Source organism: Mastigoproctus giganteus, chromosome 10, assembly GCF_048544385.1.
Source record: "Mastigoproctus giganteus isolate SK-2022 chromosome 10, ASM4854438v1, whole genome shotgun sequence".
NCBI classification, from domain to species: domain Eukaryota; kingdom Metazoa; phylum Arthropoda; class Arachnida; order Uropygi; family Thelyphonidae; genus Mastigoproctus; species Mastigoproctus giganteus.
Genome location: NC_143584.1, coordinates 207,291,806 through 207,315,889, shown reverse-complemented (window position 1 = coordinate 207,315,889; position 24,084 = coordinate 207,291,806). Strand labels below are relative to the sequence as shown.

The 24,084-nt window shown below is 37.3% G+C and overlaps 1 protein-coding gene across 3 annotated transcripts in view; it reads right to left on the bottom strand.

Annotated features, from left to right (window-relative positions):
- Nucleotides 1–21,960, bottom strand: part of LOC150079816 (ras-specific guanine nucleotide-releasing factor 2-like) — a 303,084-nt gene extending 281,124 nt beyond the window's left edge. For all 3 annotated transcript variants that reach the window (XM_090383592.1, XM_090383594.1, XM_090383593.1), the window contains exon 1: nucleotides 21,112–21,960. In XM_090383592.1, coding sequence (XP_090239718.1) covers nucleotides 21,112–21,378 — 267 coding nt within the window. In that variant the 5' untranslated portion in view covers nucleotides 21,379–21,960. The remainder of the gene's footprint in view (nucleotides 1–21,111) is intronic.
- Nucleotides 21,961–24,084: the final 2,124 nt, after the last annotated feature.

Genomic DNA, 24,084 nt, shown 5'->3' with positions numbered 1-24,084 from the left:
AACCTTAAATATATTACATCTATAGAAGTGTGTGTTCACGGACCGATTTGCATGTTGTGCAAGTTTAAAAATCCGAAATAACTCACAGGGATAAACCTTACATTCTCCGTCTGAGATCGGCTAACTAGAATGTCAAAGAAAGGACTTTAGAAACTCTTCCAGTCGCCAACGGAATCGAACTTAGACCTCTGCAAACAAGTGGCAAACGACAATGTATCGTTAGCCGCCACGAAATGCAAAGACACATAGGTAGACGGGAGGGGGGTGTTATCAAGATTGGTCCAGTAATCAAACACCGGGATCCTGGTGGAAGCATAGGTTCGAATCCTGTCTGAGGTAATCATGACTGAGGTGCTTCAAAGACTATTGAAGGTGCTTCAAAGACTATTGGGCTCAAAGACAATGGGCTCAGCCAAGGACAGCAAGGATTTCATCCCGGAAACTCGGCTTTTTAGTCCAGCAAAACAGGCAATTTATGGACTTAATACACATGAAAATGGATGAAATTGTTCTCAGGTGGTCCTAATATGGCTACTTTTTTTTTTCAGTCCAATAACCAAATACCATCCAGCTAGAGGAAATCCTGTGATCGAAACAGCTCGCTGGTGCGAGAAACTAACAGAGACTGATAAGACTTATACAGAGTAACAGAAATTATTGATCCAGTTAGTACAGTATAATACACGACGTGATCGCCATTTTATTGCGAAATGTGATACAAGCGAACTAGATTGTGGTCAACTGTTGCCGAAACGTGTCACGGAGAATTTTGGAAATAAGACTTGTGAAGCTTTCCTGCAGGTAAGCTCTTTGGCTGACCTGGAGGAAACAATATTTCCTTTATAAACCCTGTCCTTAAGACATTTCCCTAACAAGAAGATTAATGTCTAGAGACGAACAAGCATTGGCAAAATTAGGGGAAATGAAGTGGTTATCGTCAAAACCTGCCAAGAAATGTGCTGTAGAGCTCCATCCTGAATAAAAACAATTTCATCCAAATATCTTCTCTCTTAAAAAGCAATAAGAATAATTAGGAATAATTAAGCATAAAGTATCATACGGTATGGGAAAAAATCACACTAATGTTCATCTATAACCACACGCGTTTCGGGACCACATGCTCCTGCCACCCTGAAGAAGAATGGTCCAATTATGATGTTTGCTATGAACTCACCCTAAACAACAACATGTGGGGCGTTGAACGGGAACTCCATCGACAATGCATGGTGGTGATATTCCTGTTCAATCTTGTTCCCCACAAGACTGAAAATGAACTTCATCTCATACACTTCTAATTCAGCCAGAAACCGTACAGCAAAGTTGGTGCACTGTTGGAATCACTTAGAATCAACTCGTGCAGCAGATCCAAGAAATTTAGGACCTGTTGCCCATGCAGTTTCGTGTCGCACCATCAGCCACAGCATCAGCGATTTCGATTAAGCTGTGGTAGTTGGACGGCAGCCTCCACCAAGAATTACTAATATCTGCTTATGAGAATTGTCTGAACATTTTGCGCAGTCCAATTTGAGGAATGGGAAGGGACCTCTTTAAAGATTTTTTTAAAATAGGGTACTCTAGCCATGACGTTACCGTTGTTCTTCTGGTAAAAGAGCTTTTCAACAAAGCATGATCGCTTATTTACAGTACTATGACTTTAACTTGCTCCTGTAGTCGCATGTAGTCTTGCCATGAGATTTACTTTGCATGCAGCGCCAACCGCCTCCTGATGTCACTTTTTGGAACTAATTACTTTTCCTGCCTTTATAGTTTACTCACAGTCTAGACACACTGTTCCAGATTTCATCTCGGGAAGATTCATAGTTTACCACCAGGTGGCTCATAGGCAGCCAAAGTGGCTCACTGTAATTACGACCACACTGTATTTTGGTTTATTTATTTATTTATTTTAAAAACTCGTGTTATATTCAGCGGATTTTCATTAAATTTCACAATGCATCTATTTAGAATACTACATACAAATCATTAAATAAAAATAATGTAATTAAAAATATATATATATTCGTTTAAAAAACAGAAAATCCCAGTACCCAGAAATGTAGTACAATGTGTGCATTACTTAATTTGTTTCTTACGCTGAAAGTGTAATTTTAGGGATAAGGAATGAAACGGTAAAGTAGAAAATTGAAGTCAGAATGAGTACAAATTGTTCTTTTTTATACAGTGAGACACTTAATTGTCAGTTTGGAGAACTGTGTCTAAGTTCCCCGTTTACTAAACCTTATATCAGGGTTCAGTAAATACTTTAAGGCGATCTTTTACACACTTTTTTTAGAAGGACTCCCACTGCTTTCAAAACCCAAATTACCTATTCCGCTTTTGTTTGAATCTCCTTAAGTTTGCATCGCAGAGACCTCCTTTCTCTAAATACGTCAATTAATGGATGGGAGCCTCAGCTTTGCGATCGTTTCGAGAGCTCATTCTTCTCTTTGTTGAAGGAATGTGCTTTGTTTATCGTCCGAGAGTGCCAAAGATAGGCAACGGCGGAAAATAAGAAAGATAAAGTGGACTTCAGATGTTTTAGCTCGTGGTGTAGCAGCTGATTCGAATTATCAGACTTGTTTTTCTTACTGTTCGGTACTGCACAGTATCAAAAGCGAGAGAAAATTCAACTTGGCCCAACCTCCTCATAATACGAAATAATTTGTCTAAAATGCTTTTACTTAATTTTCTCAACATCATCTTAAGATAAATAAAATTGTATTAATTTATTTTTATTTCATTTACCATCCCGGCACTAATTTTAATAATTAAAAAAAGAAGAAAGAAAAAGAAGTTAAAATCCATATTAGGCCACAATCTGCAGGTATTTTATCTAATTAAAATATTTATTTGTTTCTATAAATAAATAAATATTTATTGAAATTTTATTATATATATATATTTTTTTTATTATTTCTATATTTCTATTATTTTATTTCTCTAAATAAATATTTATTTAGAGAAACAAAAGTTTTCCTCCAGGTGATATTTATTCGAGCCAATGGGAGAAGAGGACGAGGAAATTACGTCACTTTGCAGGGAAATAATTACATAAATCATTTCCTGATTAGATTTCGATCAGTGCGTTATACCGTACTGATATACTAATATTAGTATATCAGTACGGTATAATGTTATTATTATACAATACAAAACTATAGAAATATTTACAAAAAACTAAACTATTTGCAATCATACCTCTACTATATCGGGACGATATGGATCCCTTCATCAGCTGACATTAATATACAAAAAACGTTACGATGGAACATCAAATGATGCCGGACGTGGTCATGTATTAGACAGTGAAGCACATGCACGAGGTTAGTGAACGTTAAATGGAAGGAACACAAATGGGTTACTGGGCAGAATCAGACACTTGCTGTTGACAATGTAGAGCGCGTACGTGGGACGCATGCCAGGTAAATAATTACATAGGTCATTTCCTAATTAGATATCGATCAGTGCGTTTCGACAGGTGTGTCTTTTCTGTAGAAAAGATTCTAATTCACTTTAATTCTAAATTTTTTGAAAGATTTTTTTTAAGTTTTAGGATATGACAGAATTAAATCATACTTATACGGATAAAGAAAACACTTAAATACTATGTTCTAAAATTGCGTTTTTTTTTTAGCTTGCTTTTTTTTTCTCAGTAGTCAAAACTATTGGTTATTAAAACAGTGACTCTTCGCCATTAGAGATGGAAGATGAATCATTCGAAGTGTGAACGAAAGTTTGTCAGAGCGCCATCTACACGAATTCACATTTCACCTCCACAATAAGAATATTGTGAATTATTACACTGAGAAACTGTTCCAAACCAACGAATAATCGAGTTATTTCTAAAGATTCCTGCAAACCAATTCGTAAATTTTATAGGAGTGGATGTGATAATTGTGAATATAGGAACTTAGCAAATAAATTGTGATGTCTTTGCTGTAGAACGGAAACGAGTTTTGTGGCACAAGTCCCGACTACCAAGTACCTAAGTGGCAGTGCGGAGCTGCGGAAATTATTCTCCAGACAACTGTTTGGTGTGTGTATGTGCGCGCGCTCTTGGAAAAGGAACAGTTGGAATTTTTATTAAAGAACTCATTGTGAACTTTCCGTATGTAAGAACTATAGATTCGACCTGAGGGCAAATGACTCGTTCAGACTGGACTCCCAGCTCTTTTCTTAAGAGAGTATTCAGTAAACGATTGAAAAGAGTGATGAATATTGCATGGACAAAAAAGAAAAAATTGCTTTAGACACCAGTGATACTCAAACTGAGGCACAAAAATGTTTTTTCAGATAAGTGTGTGTGTGTGTGTGTGTGTGTGTGTACGGCGGCACCTAAACGTTAGTTCAACTCCGCCATGGTACACTGTGATGAATACAGAGCTCTGTGAAATGGCCAGATTCGAGTTTCCGAAGTGGATCTTTCTTTTTTTCTTGCTTATTTTCTAGATTTCACTAAAATAACAATGTTATTGTAATAAATTTTCGCAACAACACTGCCATTAATTTCTTAATCGCCAAATAAATTGTTTTTATTTTAGAAAAAAAATTAGAAGGTAGCGATTTTCGAAGACTATTATTAGTCGCTTCTTGTTCAATCCTTTTAAGGAATGTGTGGGAATAAGAGCCAAAACAAGTAACGCTATGAGGCAACAGTGTATTGTATCTGTAAATTGCTTGTATTCTGTGGTCGATTTGACGGACACTCCAAGTTTCATGGGGGAAAAAATGCAGTACTGTATTCTCCTGAGACTGACTAACTCAGCCACATTGTAAAAAAAAAAAATCCCTTAAAAATTCCTGGCGCCAATGAGATGTATGTTTTCATAATGAATATTTAGGCGACATGCGCTGTGCTCCCACTTTATTAGGTACACCTAGCCAGTAGCTTGTTGAGTCTCCTTTAGCCTTCAGAACAGCTTTAATTCGTCTAGGCATGGATTGAAAAAGATGCTGAAAACGTTGTGCAGGAATGGAGTACCATGCAGACTTGAGTGTGCCACGCAGTTCCTTGAGATTCAACGGAGGTGTAGGCCTGCAGCGAACAGCCCTTTCCAACTCATCCCAAAGATGTTCAATAGGACTGGGATCCGGGGAATGAGTGGCCACCGCAGCAAAGAAAAGTTATTGTCGTGTTCCTGGAACCATTCCATAGTGATTCGGGCTTTGTGCACCGGCGCATTATCCTACTAGAAGTAACCATCTGACTGAGGATAAACTGTCAACATGAACGGATGCACTTGGACAGCAACGATGTTTAAGTACGATGTGGCATTCAGACGTGAATCTATGGGTATCAATGGACCCAACAGGTGCCAAGAAAACATTCCCCACACCATAACACTGGCCCCACCACCTTGCACAGTAGTCGTCAGACATGACGGGTCCACGGATTCATGTTGTTTTCGCCAAATTCTGAGCCTTCCATCAACAATGATGCACCAGGAACTTCGACCCGTCAGACCAAGCAACTATTTTCCAATCCTCGATAGTCCAGTGCTGGTGTTGATGTGACAGGAGGCGCGCCTCTTGTTCTTCATTGATAACAAAGGTACGCGATGTGGCCGCCGGCTGTTGTAGCCCATTCGCGACAAAGTACGACTAGTGGTCCGTTGCGATATTTTGTTCTGCGCACCAAGGTTGTATTTTGACGTGATGTGCGACATTGTGGCCCGTCTGTTTGCTTGCACAATTCTAACCATCCTCCTCTGATCTCTCTCATCAACAAGCGATTTTCTTCCACAGGAGAGGATGTTTTCTGTTTGTTGCACCATTCTTGATACACCCTTGAAACTGTGGCGCGTGAAAAGTTCAGGAGAACTGCCGTTTAAGAGATGCTTTGTCCAGCACGTCTTGCGCCTACTACCATGCCACGTTCGAAGTCCGTTAGATAACTCCTTTTCCCCATTCTTGCTCGGTTTGTACGCTTAACTGATACTAGAAAGGTTGTTCTGCTGCATTTATAACCACAACTGTGGTCATGTGACTTGCAACGTTGTGGGACGAACCATTTGTGTGCACAGCAGGGGTGTACCTAATAAAGTGGCGCACAGTGTATATTATTATACAGTTTCAAGTATTTTGTTATAAATTTAATTATTAATCACACAGTCAATGAAATTTTTATCAAAGATGTAAACACAATTTCTAAACCAGTTTTCCGCACTGATTTCAATTATGTTCTAAGTTTTATTCTAGCACGTGTGTAGTTTTGGTAATACGAAAGCTGATAAAATCAGTACAAGTTAATTAAGTGGTTTCATTACAACATACGTGTGACCGGTTAAAATTACTTTTATCACTTTTACTATTTAAATCCAATACACCTTTTGTATACATAGTTAAAATAATACTACACTATTGTAAAAAATACAGGGAATTTAACATTGTGCGGATGATTTCTGGAAATCTCGGTTTGGAATGTTGCAGTACAATATACAGCAGTCTGATAACTTACATTCTTTCAGGAAACCTTGGTAGCGATTATTCATTGACTTAACGACTTGACAAAATTGTTTCCCCTCCTCGTTACTCACTGTGCTAAGGTTTTCAGGAAAGAAGTCTAAATACGAATGCAAGAAATGAAGTTACAGTAACATACAACGTCTTATTTTTTATATGCATCGGAAAGTTTTGAACTTTATCTTTGTGTGCGGGAGAACTGTGGTTTCCAAAAGTGTTTCCACAAAGCCATTTGAAGTCTGCCATGCTTTTAGTTCTAATACAGTGAACAATTTTTTTCAAAGTTTTCATTCTGCAGAAGTTGTGATTTGAGGCCCTCCTTCTTCACTTTCGGCTCACTGAACCTTGAAAGTTTCTCACTTAATGAATCCTCTCGAACTCATTTTACCCATCGTTTTTCATAAAACTCTACATCAGGCCAAGTTTAGATTCACTAACAAAACATACTGCTCGTTCCTGGCTCATATGAGCTTCTTTCAGGCTAGCCCATTATATGTAATGGTCTGCGGTATGGCGGTTGTCCCACAGGCACAAGGAACAACATATTTCATTAACCATCCTTGCATGACCATTAACATACCTTTTAGGTCACCGCAAACATTCCATTGATTTGTGCTGTGTTGAACTGCCTCGAGTAGCGTCTTCAGGTTTTAGTCCATCTCTTTCAGATGAACAGAGTATGCACCATTTCATGTAATTCTGCTCGGGAACGCTAATATCCGTGTCTAGTATTCTAGTTCAACTCAGCTGAGTGGGCAATATTATGCCATCCTGCAGCAGCTATGTATTTCATTCTACTACCTGCCAAGGTTATTACCACAAAGTAAAACTGAATCCAGACGACTCGTACGTATGCCACAATACTGCTGACTCATACAGTCACGTATTCCTACAAGCATCGCTTCACCAATATTTCCAAATGTTTCACAAAAAAGTATATCTTGGGAATAGCACAGTCGATATAATCACTATCTTCCCCAATTCAGGTGGAAAACATTTGGGCTGAAGTAGCACGAGAGATGTGAGAAATTTTTACATTCTCTTTTTCCACAACGTGGCTGACATCGGTCTCAGGCGAGGGCTGCATGGTTTTATCTCCTGGAAGCTCTAGTTTTTTTCCGGGAAAGAGACAAATCAACCACAGAAAACAAGCAATTTATAGACACAATATACCGATAACGCATGATCTTAGATGTTTTGGCGATTAACACATACACATACAAAAATTATATACGTATATGCGAGGTGTGGCAATAAAGTTCCCGGATTGGCGCTGTTGCGGTCATGTTCCATAAGTTTGAAAATAAACTTCTTCCAACAAATGGTGATATAGAGATTGACCAGCAGGCTGACAGGTTACAAGTAACAAATAGTTTCGTTAGTAGAGTTAACATTTCATGTCATGACTTTGCAATAGAGCAACGAACGAATATCAAATATTGCTTTAAACTGGAAAAATCTGCAGCAGAAACGAATGAAATGTCAAAAGCTGTTTATGGTTACGTTAAGTCATACAACTGTGTTTGAATGGTATAATGTTTAAAGACGGTAGTGGGGATGTTCGCGAAGACAAAAGAGGGGGCGTCCGCCAACTCTTGAACCGAGGAAAGAGTTGCAAAAGTTCGGAAAAATTGTGGAAAGGGATCGTCGTTTGACCCACAGAATGGTGGCTGATGAGTTGGATAAGAATAAGGAAACGATTCGCCAAATTTTGGATGAAGATTTAGGAAAACACAAAATCTGTTGTTGTTTTAAGATTTTATGGCGCATTAGCATCTAAGGCTATAATGCGCCGAGTCAAACGAAAATATGTGCAAAATTTGCGCCGCACAGACTCATCGATGAGCAGAATTAGCAAAAATTGACATAATGCAAAGATTTCATTCACAGTTTTCAAGACATTCCTAAATTTCTCAACTGGAGATGAGTGTTGGGTGTTTCAAGAAGCGTCAGAGCATGCAGTTGGCTTCAAAATCACCACAAGTCCCAAAATTTTTCGTCCATGAACAAGACAATGCTGATCATGTTTTTTGACAATCAGGGTGTGTTTCACAGGGAATTTGTAGCTGAAGGGTTCAAAGTCAATGCTGCGTTCCACGTACAGGTGCTTGAAAGACTACTGAAGTGCATTTCCCGGGTAAGGCTGCAATTTCGAGAGAAAGACAGCTGGTTCTTGTTACTAGACAATGTCCTTGTCCGTTCCACACTTGTGCAGACGTTTCTGACGAAACATTGCATTATACAGATCAACTATCCACCCTACTCTCCTATCTAGCACCAGCGGACCTCTTCCTCTTTCTCAAGGTGAAAACTTCTCTGAAAGAAAAGAAATTTCAGGATTGAGGACATAACGAAACAACACATAACCACAGAGCTGAACATCACCTCTTTGAACACCTTCTCTGACTCTTTTCAAAAAAATTTAACATGATGTAATAAGTGCATTCAATCAGGTAATGATTACTTTCAATAAAAATAAAACCACTTTTGAGTCCTTCACCGTGCGTGTTTTTTTTTTTATTATTATGCCAGTCCTGAAATTTTATTTCCATACCTCGTATAGGTTTAACAAGTATATCGTTAGACAGAAGTAACTGAAAATATTATGATCCAGACTCTTGTGTATTGTTTTTCCGTGAGGCGAGTGTATTATGTCTGTACATTCCGATTTGATCGATTTGTTTGTTTTGCTGAATGAAAAAAATGCGAGTTTCAGTGTAGGTGGAAAGCAAGCTTGCTACGTAGGCTAATGTGTAATATATCTGAATAATAATTTTATGTGACTTTTAAAAGTTGCTGATAATTTAAAGGTAGGAAGGGCGGTTAGCAACCAGAACCAGATCATTGTGTTTCAAAATGACTTAGATAGGTTGCACAAACGTTCTGAAAAAGTGGCAACTGAAATTAATGCTTCTAAATGTAAGGTTTTGCACCTAGGGAACAGAAATTCGAGAGTTATGGAGAGAAGTATTCAAAGTCCTCATGAAGAAATGGATGTAGAGGTTATGATTCAGTCGGACATCGTAACAGGCGGCTAAGAGAGCACTTGGCGTCCCGTGTACGATATATAGGACCTTCGCACGTAGAGAAAATGGTGCCATTGTCACCTTTATATTTATATAAGAAGATGGTGATATTTAGAATATTGTGTTTTTAGAATTTAGATTATTGTGTTCAGAACTGGAGGCCACACTTGAAGAAAGACAGAGCTTCTATAAAAGGTTCAAAAACGGGCAACCAGATTGGTAGGGATGCTAATCGATGTTCATATGAAGAACCGCTTAGAAGGCGTGCACTGCAAAGCTTGGCAACTAGACGTCTTAGGAGGACCTTGGAGAGGTATATAAGGCCCTGAATGAACGAGGGAGGTATATTTTCACTGGTAATAGCGAGAACCAAGTACACAAATAAAAAACTTTGGGGAGTAACAGAAAACTGGATCTCATATTTGGCAAGTGTGTTGTTGATCAGTGGCCGATGGAGACTGTTTAGAAAAGTTCAAAGCGGAATTAGATCGTCGCTTTTTGGCGACGGAGAAAATGTGAACGACAGTTTTTTGATTTTTTTTTTTTTTTTTGGCATATGCACAAAAAGTCCGCCTTCTTGCTTCATTTAACCATTATAATACTAACATTAACATTATATGGCAATAGTAACATATCCTCTGGTGAGAAATAAATGGATAAAGACTATACAACCCCCCCCCCCCCAATTCTGCTGTCACAGGTGAGATTTGTAAAGATGTACACACTGGATCAACATACCATCCGTATCTCGAAAGAAAAGTCCGAAGGTCTAAATAAAAGTCTTTGCAACAGACGGTGACATGCATGACGTAAGCTGTCCTTCAGATTGTAAATATTTACCTGTAGAAATGGAATGTACATTTGCTCTTTAGCATAACTCCACGAAGTAGTGTCTGAAATTACATCCATGAACAGAGAAACTTATTGAAGCAATCGCTGATTAACCGCTCTCAGTAGGTGTATGGTTTTCCATTTACAAATCAGACCAGCAACCCTTGCAACGGTGCGTATAGCTTTTCCTTTGATGCAGCATAAAGCCTGCTGTCCTGGCTTCCTGAACAACGACCTTCGCATTTCCTGTCTCACATATTGACAGGATGAAGATTAAATTTATCGCAGATGACAAAAGTATTTTACAAAAATCCTTTCGTCTCTTTCTTTCTGCCACTCCTAAAAGTCATCAAAATAAGAATGCTTTTCTTCTTTATTGGTCTAATGAATTGTACCAATAAAATTTGAAGCACCTTGTAATAAATATATTTTCAAAGTTTTGTGATATTCTAAACTGCAAGTAGGCAATCTTTGTACTTTGTAATAAAGCCTCACACATTTCAATCAGAGCCACAGCTACTACGTGCAAGAATCAGCAAAAAGAAAGGACCTGTGAAGACGGTAGACCACGGGTCTGTCCCAATAAAATTATGTTATAAATATTATAGAATAGCACATAAAATAATAGGGTTTTAGGAGCATCAGCGACTAAGGCCATATTGCTCCGCGTATATTGTCTGTAAATTTCGTATGTTCTGAGGGCCACATGATCTCAGTTGTCAATGCGCCAATAAACATCAAAACAGCCAACCAATCTGGACAAAAAACCCGAATTTCTGGGAGGAAAAACCATGATATCTTCGCCTGAGACCGGCCAACTCAGCCACCTTGTGGATAAGGCCCATAAAAATTCCTCACATCATAGACGCGACTCGAACTCAGGTCTTTTTCATCCGGTGAAAAGAGGATGGTGATCCTACCAACTGTGCTACCCACGAGGGCATTATATAACGGCAACACTATACGTTATTTCTTAAGTTTCCGATAACGATGGCTAATTCTCTAAGGTCATTTATTAAATTAAAAATAATAAAAGAAAATATTTTTTATGATTAAGACATTGGCGTCATGTTAATAAAAAATTGGGAGTGTTTGCATAGGTGCCCATAAATTCTAGATACTCTGCTGTTTTCAATGTTCTATTGTGATGCCACTTGGAGAACGAATATGGAATGGATATAGTCGGACAACTCTCCGTTTTTTTCCGAGGTACGTATAGAGGTCATCGTATGATGTCGCAGCGTTGCCTCTTTGTCGAATTCATCTCTGTCCTACACCTTGCTGTAGGATTCTTATTATTAAGTACAACCGAGCGGACCCTCTTGTATAGCACAAGTGGTAGAATCACAGTCCTCCCCACACCGGATGGAAAAGACCTGAGTTAGAATTCAGTCGATGATGCGAGGAATTTTTATGGGCCTTTTTCACAACGTGTTTGAGTTAATCGGTCTCAGTCGAGGACAGCACAATTTTTTCAACCGGAAACTCAGGATTTCGTCCAGCAAACGGACACATCGATCACAGAACACACGCAATTTACAGACAATATAATACGGTGCAATATGGTCTAAATCGTTGCTTTTATGCCCTCAAGCCATTTTCATTTAGAAGAATGTCTGAGCGTCTCTTCCAATTCGTGCACCTTACATATCCTATCTAAACACATTAGGCGGTTTTTGGGTTATCTCATCCGTTACAATTTGAGTTGTGCCTGATTCTTTTCTTGGTACATTACATTCTTACAAATGTCATAACAACTGGAAATCTTGTGACATTACGGTACATTAGAAATCCACTGTGTTAATAAAAAGTGATTCGTCTACACAGGAATAGAGAATTTACATTTTACATCAGGTTCAGTTTTCGTAGCAGATGAAATTATAAGGTAACTGCAATTATTGTATCTCTGTCGCATAGAGTGGGCAACTTTGTATTTAAAAACAAATAAACTTTCTGTTTTTTCTCCGTTTACAAGGCAGAGAATAAAACTGTATTTTTTAGATCACCTGGATTCAAGTGGTGGGAGCAATTCTTATTTATACTGCGGAAAGACCACGAGGTCAGAAGAGTTCACAATAAATCATGAGTAATATCGTTACTGGTATTCAGCAGTTACGGGCTTGACCCCTACCGGTTAAAGAGTGTGTGCTACTTCACTCTCGCCCTTGACCACTCGGCTATGTGTACTCTGACCACTTGACTACGATCATATATATGGCTTATTTTACGTAGATATTACCTTCCCAGGGCTAAGAAATATTATAGGTTTGTGCAGATAGTAGAGTGGTTTAATCACTGTCCTGCCCATACCAGGTTAAAAAATCCTAAGTTTGAATGCCGCCAGGAACTTTTATCGCTTTTTTCACTTGGCTAAGTGTTCCAGGCCCAGGGGTCTACAGCAAGGAATTTTCCCTGTAAACTCGAGTTTTTCGTCCAACAGAACAGGCAAATCGGCCAGAGAACACATGCAATTTATGGTCATATTACAGCAGATATGTTGATTCTCGGGCGAAGCTATATGACAGTTTTTTTAAGGAATATTATAACCTTATTTTATTGGTATTACCTAGGTTCGCATGCTTTTATTGGACAATAATATACCTCTCTTTTTCCGAAGTGCTAAAATTTCTCCGCAATTTATAATTCGAAGTTCCTTCCAATATCAAAAGTCCAAATATCTTGACTAGATGAATCCTCGGAAATCAGCAACGTCAACCAATTTCAAATTGTAATTCTTTATTTGCCACTAGCTGCATCGAAAAGTGCCTGATTTTCTGCTAATACTGTAATGTTCCTAGAAATTATAAAATTGTTTGAAGCTTCACTGATATAGATAAAAACAGTAACGCATATTCCCATTACGAGAACTATGGACCATCAAGTAAATAAAAAAGAGTTCCAGATTTGTAAATTCCAGTCCAGTCTCCTTACACAAAATAACAGGACAATTATTTCTCCCGCCTCCTGTAGATCGTATGAAGAAGTCTAGGAAGTGTCCAGTTTTGATCGTTTGGAATCTGGTACACATATTTTTAGGGGCCCTAAAATAAGATCTTTGGGCCTGGACCAGTACTAATTGCGTTCTTCTGGGGTTCTCTGCGAATTTTGGGACTCTGAAGTAAACCGTCTTTGTACCCTCTTTAAATCCGTTTAATGCTTGATGTAGATGAAGTGGATCTGTTTACGTTCTACCCTCTCAATGACGCACTCATCGGTAACATATATACTGGTGGTTACCAATAATTTTCTAAGTGGTGAGTATTGGAAAATATGTAACTGGTCCGTATTATTAAAACTTTAGGTCATCGCGGCCCAGATCCTTTTTTTTTTGTCATGAAATTAATAAAACGTCAAGTAACCGACGTTTTATTAATTTTACCAAACTTTATGGCAACATATTTTTATTTCCTTTTATTAACAAAAAACGAATAAAGGTACATTCAATATAATGTATTATCGATTTTTTAAATGTCACACGTCAAATTAAGGGAACTTACAAAAATGCAAAACTAAAATAATTACTTTATGACTAAATTATTGACATAGGATCAGATCACTCGCGGTCCACGAAGAAACGTTGGAGGTCCGTTGGTAGTTCAGCTACTCTGCAATTGCACAGTTTTATAAAGAAAACAGCTAAAAGTATATTCTTAAGGATTGGAAATAATAAACTATTTGAAAGGACAACACCAGATGAATAAAAGCTTCTTAATATATAAAAGTTTTGTTGAGTTTCTGTTATAAAAAAGCACATTAAAGAAAAATGCATTAAAATAATGTGATACAATTGCAAACTAGTTGTGACTTACCACTCATCATGGACTTCTCTGTAGAAATATAAAAGCTTTGAGTGAATTTCTCAGGTAGTTCCTTCATATTTACAAACTTACTGGAGATTTGTCTGTTTGCCAAAGCTCAAGTAGGCAGTAGAGTTTGGTACTGTCATTAACTTCTTCAAATTTATCACTACATTAATGACAGCTTGACTACTAATATCAGCAGTAACCGCTTGGAAAAAGGTACGACGCATGACAACTAAGGTGAAGACAGCATTAGAAAGTGAACCCAAGCAACAACAACAGCCAGTGCGTTCTGGCGTATCCACAACACAAGTCTTGAAAATAAAAGACGGCAAAATAAATTTAAAAAGAATCAAAAAAAAAAAACGAGTCAGTGACGTCATCCCACGTCACCGTATATAAAGAGAAATCTGACTGGTTTTGATTGGTGGAAGAAACTAATAAACTATAGCGAGCAAAGTAAAAAGATGTCTATGATTCCAAAAATATAACTTCTTCCGCCTACGATATATAAAAAAGACAACAGCAGCCATCAAAATGGAACCAACAAGTAAGCTTGAAATAGAGTATCTACCACAATGACATCTAACAAGGGGCTTTCGGTCTTATATTCCCAAAACTCTAAACAAGTTTTTTTTTTCCTTTTTGACGAAGCCTAAAAAGATGCACAACTTTTTCTAATAACAGAATAAAATGGCAGTTTTGCTTATTCGTATTTCTAGCTAGTAGTAGGAATTTCCTTGACTTTAATACTGAAATAGTTCGGAATTTTGTACTCAATGACTCGTTTATTAAACTTCAAATATTAGCGCTTTGCAGTTCTCGTAAACTATTTGGAATTCTTCAGTGATATTACGGCTCACACTTGACACCCAACGCGATTTTTGTAATTAAATGCCTGTAAACACGGGCCTTGGGTGGTAAATATTAAGTATTTCACCCGCAAAAATACTTAAGAACACTTTGTTCCATAATTACATTTAGCAAATTATCATGAAAAAACTGTTTATCCCCAGAAACTGAGCGATCCATCTTACCCTTTATACAATAAGACAAAGATACTAAACTTTGTCTAAATGAAGTCTTTTTTTTTAAAGGATGCCTCTATGAATTCCGTTTTTCGCATACTTAAACACAAATCTTATTTCCTCATCAAAAACCTTAAGGTTATAAAAAAAAATAATTCTTCATTGCAAAAGTGGACTTCGTCTTTTAGCGGAGATATAAGCCGATAAACTTCTATTTTTTATTTTGCATTTCAAAAGAGTTATTTTTTTCTAAGAAAACTATAATTTCGGGTGGGAAAAACCTTGCATTTGTACAGCTGTTGACGCAGCATACTAGGAATTCTTGAAAATAAGTCACGCAGGTAGAATGTGTGAATTTAAATTGTTTATAAAGTAGCCATAATGAAAGGAGCTTCTATTATGACAATGGTGTGAGCCTGAAAAGTAAATTAATGCTTGGGATAATTGTAATATGTTGCCTTTTTACCATCAAATACTGGTAAAATTCTAGATTTAAATGGAAGTAGAACAATACTTTCCTCTTGAATTTCAATAATGTTTTGAGTTTGTGGAGAGAAACAAATAAAGGAAACGTTCCTTGTAAACTAACAAGAGAAAAGATAAATTCAATCTGTATCTTGCTTACGAAATAAAAAAGGTAACAGTATTCGTTATTCTCTTGAATATAAAGAGCAACATCTTTTCACAAAAGGGAAACCATGTGACTAAGATTGGTCCTGCGATGTTTTCGTGTTACAGAATTTAATGGGCCGGAATCCATTAAATTTCTCATTATGTTGGGTCAGAAATCGATTTCTGAAAGACCACAACAGTTTGTTAAATAATAAACAAAACGCGACGCTGTCAGAGGGAAATTCTATCCCTGAGTTGCGAGAGGAAATCACCTTTGTTGATCACCTTTGTACCGGTAAAAACGACACTCCACGCATGTTTCTGATCATCCAACTGATCGAAGTGCTGCGTCTTGTGAAAATTAATGAATAAACAACCAACTTTCAACACTGTTGTAAACAAAACATGGATGTCTTTTTTTCGTAATGCAAACAGTGACAAGAATACACATAAAGCACGCCTCCAACTTGATGGTATCAGTAATCCAAAAGCACTGAAGCATGGACAAGCTAAAAAAACACAGAAATAGAAACAGCCATCTAGAGAATTTGCTTTGGTCGAAAAATAAATAAATTTTGGATACTTTTCTCGGCACTTTTAGACCTTTTCAGTAGATTATTTGATAGACAGTTTAAATACGAGCTTTAGAAAACATTCTAACAGACAGAAAACGCCATTTAAAGATCGTGCATCAATCTCCGAGAGATAATCGTTTAACAAAGAGACAAGGGAATTGTCCGGGAGCTTTAAAGATAAGGGAAAGAGTTACGACCCTTCACCGAACTAGGCTTTTCACATTCCGCCTGCGTTGAATACTGTTCTGCCGCAATTTTGGACGAAGTAGTCTGTTCAATGAAATTAAGTCCTGTGTAATTTGATTGAATACAAACTTGTCCTCTGGAGGTTTACTTTGAATTTAATGCGAATATTTTAGGAAAAGTGGCCTCGCTATACAAGGACATACTTTTTTAATTTCCTCTATTGTACTGAAAAAAAATTTTTATTTTTTATTATGCAGATTATAAATTCGATTTTCATGTATAGATAACGTTTACAGCCTTCAAATTTTTATTTTAGTTCCTCGTTTTAGTTAACACTTTGTTTACAGACGACACAGATTTTATTTGTAAACAGCGTCAAATACTTTACTTGGCCGACTTATACAAGTACTAATTTGTAACTCCAGAATAATACTATTTTATCTTTTTAGGATAATTAGAAGGGAGAACTGTCAACCGAATAATATCTGAAAATCCTAGACAGTAGTTAAGAACCATTATAATTGGTAACTAAATGCGTTAGTAACTGTACATTGTGTTTACAGTGATTCTAGAATCATCCAATGAAAATCATGTAGATGATATCCAACGATAGAGATGCAAAGAAATTTCCTTTGATGACTACGTCTTCTTTCATTAAAATTCCTTTACCTTCGTTAAACTTGAATTTTAAAGCAAATAGAATATTGAAAGTTCAGAGCGCTCATCAGAGATGAATAAGAAAAAAAAGTCGAGGGAAGGGAGGGGGAAGAGAGAGAGAGAGAAAGAGGTACCGTAGTAATAAATAAACAATATTCGTCCATATAAGAATACCCTGAATTCCATGAAATATATATAACACCTCTAGAAATACAACTGAACATATGAAAACCCATGCAGAACATGTCATCTATGAACAGATTCATTTCTGTTACCGGAGCCACTCTGATGATAGGAATATGTGAATATTCTTGAAACTCTCATTAGTAAAAAATTATTTTTTAATAATAACTTAATTTATATTGATTTTTTTATTTCCCATTCACGTTTAGTGAATCGCCTACATAATATTCTAAATTTAAATTCTCCACATATTCAGGAGACATTGTGAATAAAGTGGTGCCCCGCGAAAGGGTTTTAGGAACTGCTTACTGAATTGACAAAAAAGCAAGATGAATGAATAAGTTTGTGTGTTCATCTCACATGAAATAATTCTCATTGATTGTTATGTGTTATACGTCGTGTTATACGCCTCAGAAATATGGGCATTTGTAGCCCCCACGAATATCAAGCGCGTGTACTCCTCCGAATACTGGCTCCTTCGTTGGATCACACATAAACATCATCGTCCACCCCAGCAAAGAACAACTGCGATGGCAACCGCACTAAACTTTGCTCGACTGCCAAATCATAAAATGGAAATACGCCTCACCCTAACTGCCAAAATGACCACTGGAATAATCTCGGAGCCAAACATATGGGAACTGTGCAGCTGGAGAATCCCTCAACCCGGACTGAGGTCAGCTCCCACACTTATAGCCAACCCTAATAGACTAGCCCTTAGCGACCGTTTCCTCCCCATGCAGATGCTCATCACAGTCCAAGCAATAGACGGCGACCTCTACAAATTTGCCAAGGATCGTAAATACCGGAGACAGATCCTTGATGGCCTAAACTCAACCAGGTAAACTGCACAGTAATGTGGGAAGTATAATACATTTAAAAAGTATGTCTGTATAATATTGTATATAATGTCAAAAATACTGTATATTATCTTTATGAACATATTGTGATTAATTTAACTGAAGGATGAACTTAACTGAACCTGGGGGATGAACCCGAATTTCGATGTGGGCCCCGTCCTCAAGACCTTTGTCCACCAGCCAATGTGAAGGATGTATACAATATACAATACAATACAATATATGTATATATATATATATATATATATATAACGAGAACTGACAAGGACATCTTTAGATTGATGTATAACTTCATAAATATAGTTATTTATGAGGTGCCATTATATCGTGTATGTAAATTGTGGGCAATTTGCCTTCTTTGCGGAAGGAAAACGCAACCAGCAATGCATCCCCGAGATTAACACGCAGCCACTGCTCTAGCTAGGAGGGCTAAACACTTCAGTATCACTATTATGAATAATGAAACCATAGTTTTTGCTTTAAAATATTTATTTTATATATTTAATATGTTGCCTTTATATGTTGTTTTTTTATATATTTAATATGTTGTTTTCTATGTATAGTTACATAGAAAATTTGTCATTTTGTACACTATGAGGAATTTGTGTAAATTAAATTATAACATTTCTTAACTATCATCACAAACAGGAACAAGAAAAGAAAAGAAAAAATAGTACACAAATAAATCGGATTGCGATCACCAGATGCAAAAAAGGGCGGTAGTGCCTACCAGCATAAAATCTAGACAGCTATATTAACCCTGCTGTCCACCAAAAATACAAACATAAACGTTTTTAAACATTAACATTATAAATATTAATGCGATGAATGAATTCTACACTCAGTAATGTTTCTTATCGAAGGCCCATATCGACGGGTCCAACCTAAAAATCAAATAAGTGTGGATAAATTCCCTGCTGGGATTTCTCCATTGCATCTTCCCATAAACTTTAAATGGCCTGTAATTTTCCTTAATGCTGTATTGGATGGCTTTCTTGTGGTGGTTATAACGACAAGACGAAGACTACACTACAGCAATAAGAACAGTGTGAAGGTCTCTAAACTTCACATACGAGAGAGGAAACGCATTGAGGATTGTCACTGGAAACTATAGAAAAGTTTTCTAACCGCTCAGATTAAAGGGCTTAGAGAAACTCACTACAAATAAATAACATAAATGTATAGATGCGAAATAATAAAGAGAGACTAACTGAAGAAAGCGATCTTGTGTTTCGACTGATTGATTAACTATGCCTTAACAAATAGTTTATATACGGGTATACTGCTGTACACAGCTCGTACACTGCTGTAAAGAACTGCACATACTGAAAGCAGTCGTCTCCAGAGCGCAGTAAAAAATCAAGATCAAAATGATACACAGTTATTAGATCCAAAATATTTTTTAAGCTAAAACTGAATTACGTTTTTTTTTTTGCTTTTAAAAATCACTTCTAATTGAAATCTGTGTAGATTAGCCAAGGGCATACGGTTGCTGTCTAGTTTAGAGATTAAAACTAACCATGCGTATACCCAAATACGAAGAACGATTAAAAATTTTCGTATTTTGATCCAGAAAATGTCAAATATCATTTTACCAATCTTGTATTTTTATTTCTAAAATATTTTTCCTCGAAGAACATAATCTGAAGTCAGTGCATATCAATGCCCAAACGGACATAAGAGAATCTCCCACAGTAAATTCACCTAACCAAGTTGTGAAATAAATCTAACTGTAATAGGAATGACCGGGCCGTGTGCCAATCACTGCCTGCTGAGGAAGGGCGTTATCCTCTTAAGGGTCATTGTCCATTGACTGTTAATTGCATTTCTAGGGAGGAGGGGGTAGTTCTGTGGAAATTTCGTTCCATAGTACACATACTGGTAAGTTACCACTCGAAGCTTAACGATGAATGAGTAAAATACTCATTTCGTATTTTCCACAGTGGGCAAAGTCATTTTGTCCATTTGCTGGAATGCTGAAGGGATCACGCGTTTGATTAATCGTAACGAAGAGCTGCCATCACAAGCAACTAATGTGCAATTAATTGGAAAACCGCTCGGACAATCGAGGACAAGAGGCGCGGTGTGTCGGTTCTCGAAGGCCATGTGCCTACTCATAAGTCTTCATTTGCAACGGCAACTATTAGAGATGAGGAATCCGAAATATTCGAACATCCAACCTATTCGAGAGATGTTTACCCTCTGCTATTTCTGTTTCTCCTCAAAATAATATTTTCGAATAACAGAAATATTTAAGGACCAGGAGTTTGTTATGAACGCCTGTCTTTAAGACCAAATAAATTACTTTCAACTGAGATTGAAGCTTTGGACGCCACAGGTCAAAATTCATCAGAGATTAAATACATAAAAAAAGATTCTAACAGTCCTTCACCCCCAAAATAAGAACTTTTTTAATCAATCTCTCACATCTTTTTTTTAATTATTACAATATCTGAAACCATTATCTAGAACCGAATTAAAATAATGTATTAGTTGAAACACATCAACAGCAAATAGATTATGAAAATGTAATGGAAATTAGTAGCTTAAAGTAAGAAGTGCCTGTTCATCCAGTTAATACATAACCAATATCAGAACTGACAGATTCATATTTTAAATTTACTCGTATAATTCAGTTAGTCCGCAAAAAATCATGATAAGCTCCAAACGTCACAGTTCGTGATCTGTGTTGGATTTTTCTGGCACATTCGGATCATTGTAATTAATATTCCTTACGGGGTCATCCCTTAAGGACTATGGGAAGGTGAGAATAGTTAACCTTTCTGACTATATGATTTACAGATGATATACGAACTTAAAACGCAAGAAAACTTGGAGGAAATTGTACAAAAGACACGATAACAGTTACTATAAATAGAAACTTGACTTACTTGGGTAGATCCAGTGCTCCTTCCAGTAGCTGGAGTAATGAGTCTCTCGCAGTAGCATCCTTCCAAGAAGATAACTCCTGATGGCTTGGTGGACGAGTCGTTGTCATAGTAAAACAGCAAATTCTGATAGAGAACAAACCAACGCAGCTGCCACTTGCTAGCATCAGCAGTACGCTTACACAGATAACCGCGCATCCCGTTATCATGAAGGGCCTTTTCCGCGAGTGTTAGCAGCTGGGCGTCGTTCGATCTAATGCTCCGCTGCATGCCTCGGCCTTCAAGGAGATGATCCCTAAGGGTACCTACTGATGATATCCTTTGGTAGACTCGATAAACTTTCGCAGCATCTTTGGGGAAGTAAACAAAGATATCGAAACATGTTTACACCCCTTAATTTTGACCACACAGATATACTCCCCCCCCAAGACCGACCCACTGGAGTGCTGGGCTCACCTGTTGCGACACCTCATCAGGCTGGGAGAGAAAGAGAGAGAGTTAACCTGTTGAAACGAAAATAGGCACATACCTTAGTTCACATTTCTGTTCACCTGGCCTTGCCGTACTTCGCTAAGGTCGAGCTTATCTGGGACTGAGGGAGGGCAAGTGCTTGAATAATGGAATTTGGTGTCCAATGCAGAGCCTGACGGTGGCTTCACGTCATTCCACAAATGGAACGTTTCTCCGCGGGTTGCATCTCATCACTTTGACTGAAAACGATTGTCAAACAGTAGCCCTAATCACTGATCACTCTCAAAGGTAAATAATCTACCTCGCCTCTCCCCTCGGCCTTAACCACAATGCTACCTGTAGCGTCAGGTACCTGACGCTGCGGGAATGTGTGCTGCACTCACTCCTGCAGCTGCTTGTTGCGTCGTATTCGGCGACTTAGAGCGGTTCGGCGCACGTTCCCGCGTCTAATGAAACTGGGATAGAGAGAGACTGAGGAGCAGCATCCCGTGGACCCCCAACATTGGACACTCTAGGCTTATAGATCTGTCAAGCTCGACTTCATAACTGCTATTGGTCGTAGATCGTCATGCCCTTGACTGACGAAACAACGAGAAAATTCTAACCTGACATGCAACTGCGTCTTTTCAACGGAGTAGTCCATTTGGCTAATTACTTTACGGGGACCTAATCGCCATCTCACTAATTAGGTCAGTAGCGTAACTTTGGAGGCAAATCGAATACAGTGACTTGCAACAAGATGTTTATTGTCTTTCCAGTACGTGTATTCTTCTAAAACTTGTGCTGCTTGGTTATTAATATCCGGGAGAAAATTATCCTGTGCAATCAATAACATTAAGGGAGATTATGTGCGCAAAGCAGCGGCTAAAACTGATCTTGCTAAAAATCGTCTATTTTAAGCCCGCATAAAATGATATAACACTGCAGGAATTGGAGCTTTTTTTTTTTTTAAATGCAATGAAAAGCTGTGTTTTTCTCTGAACGATTAAAAGCTCACTAAAAATTAAATGTGCATACTACAAGAATAGTTTGGTCATCGACGATGGGCCTCCTACCGGTGAAAAATAAAAAATGTTTAGTTTAAAAGAATAGATAAAATATTAATTTCCCGTTGACCTATATTTTGATCATATTCTCGAAATTTTGATGTTACTAATAATGGCGAGCAACTTCTAACGTTTATACCAAGGAATTCGGGTAATTTCTGATATAACACTACAGATTTCGAGTTATTTAGCAAAAGACGTAAATATCAACAATTTTAATTTCTGAATAAATTAATTAGTTGTAAAATTGTTCCTCATTTGTAACTGGGACTTAATATAGATCAAAAAATACCTCAAAATACATAAAACCACGCATCAAAAAATATTACGAATGCAACTTCTAAAGTTTTGAAATGAGAAATCTGACCAAGCCACAATTTTGATAATGCAAAAATGTTTACATTACAATGTACACATTTTACATTATAAAAATGATAAATTTCATAAATTTTTATAATTATAAAAATTATTAATATCTTTCTATACATTAAAATAATTTTCCTCCTAGTGATATTTATTCAGCCAATGGGAGAAGAGGGATGCGGGTTACGTGGTAATACGTAACAAATACTAAAATACGCAACAGAAGCTTCTGTTTTAGCGTGATCATGCTAGGTAAACCTCGTGCACGCGCTTTGTTTATCTAGCATGACAACACGGTACCATTCTTGATTTCCATATGTAACGTATTTATGTATTCATAACTGGAGAACAGACACACAATGTCGAAAGATTCGGTAAGTATTTTATTTTACTTTATCAAAAGAAGCGAGCAGGGGGCGAAGCCCCCTAGTAAATTATTATTAAAACATTAATTATGTTTTATAATTAATAGAAAGCATGCACCGGCCGATTCCAAATTAATATTTTTTTAGATTTAACATTAAAGATGTCCTCCACTATATTAGAGATGTCCTTTGAAAAGGAAGAGATTCCTGATTCACTCTGAACTGAGACTTCTGTAGCTTGGCAGATAGCAGGTTTAGAATCCAGTACTGTTTTCGATTAGATTTTTTTATTTTTTTCATCTGAAAGGATTTCGTCCTGTACTAAACACTCTAGCGGGTGGTGAAGTGGATATAAACTCCGTTTATCCCCACACTGGGTGGAAAAGGAGGAGAGATTTTTATGGGCTTTTACACAACGGCTGAGGTAGTCGTCCAGAGGATGAGGTGGATGATTTTCGTTCCAGAAACTCCAGTTTTGCGTCCAGCAACCAGGTAAATCAACCAAATACATGCAACTTACAGATATAATATACTGACGTCACGTAGCCTTAGTTGCTTTGGCGATTAACACACATATACCCACACACGAAAGTATTCCTTTACTAAAGATCTAGTATCGTTTTCGATTGGAGTTTTCTTATCTAAAAGAATTTTTCAATCCTTTTCTAATTTTGCTCTCTAGAGGCGGCAGGAAAAATTTGTACCCGATACTCCAGTTTTTCATTCTCAAA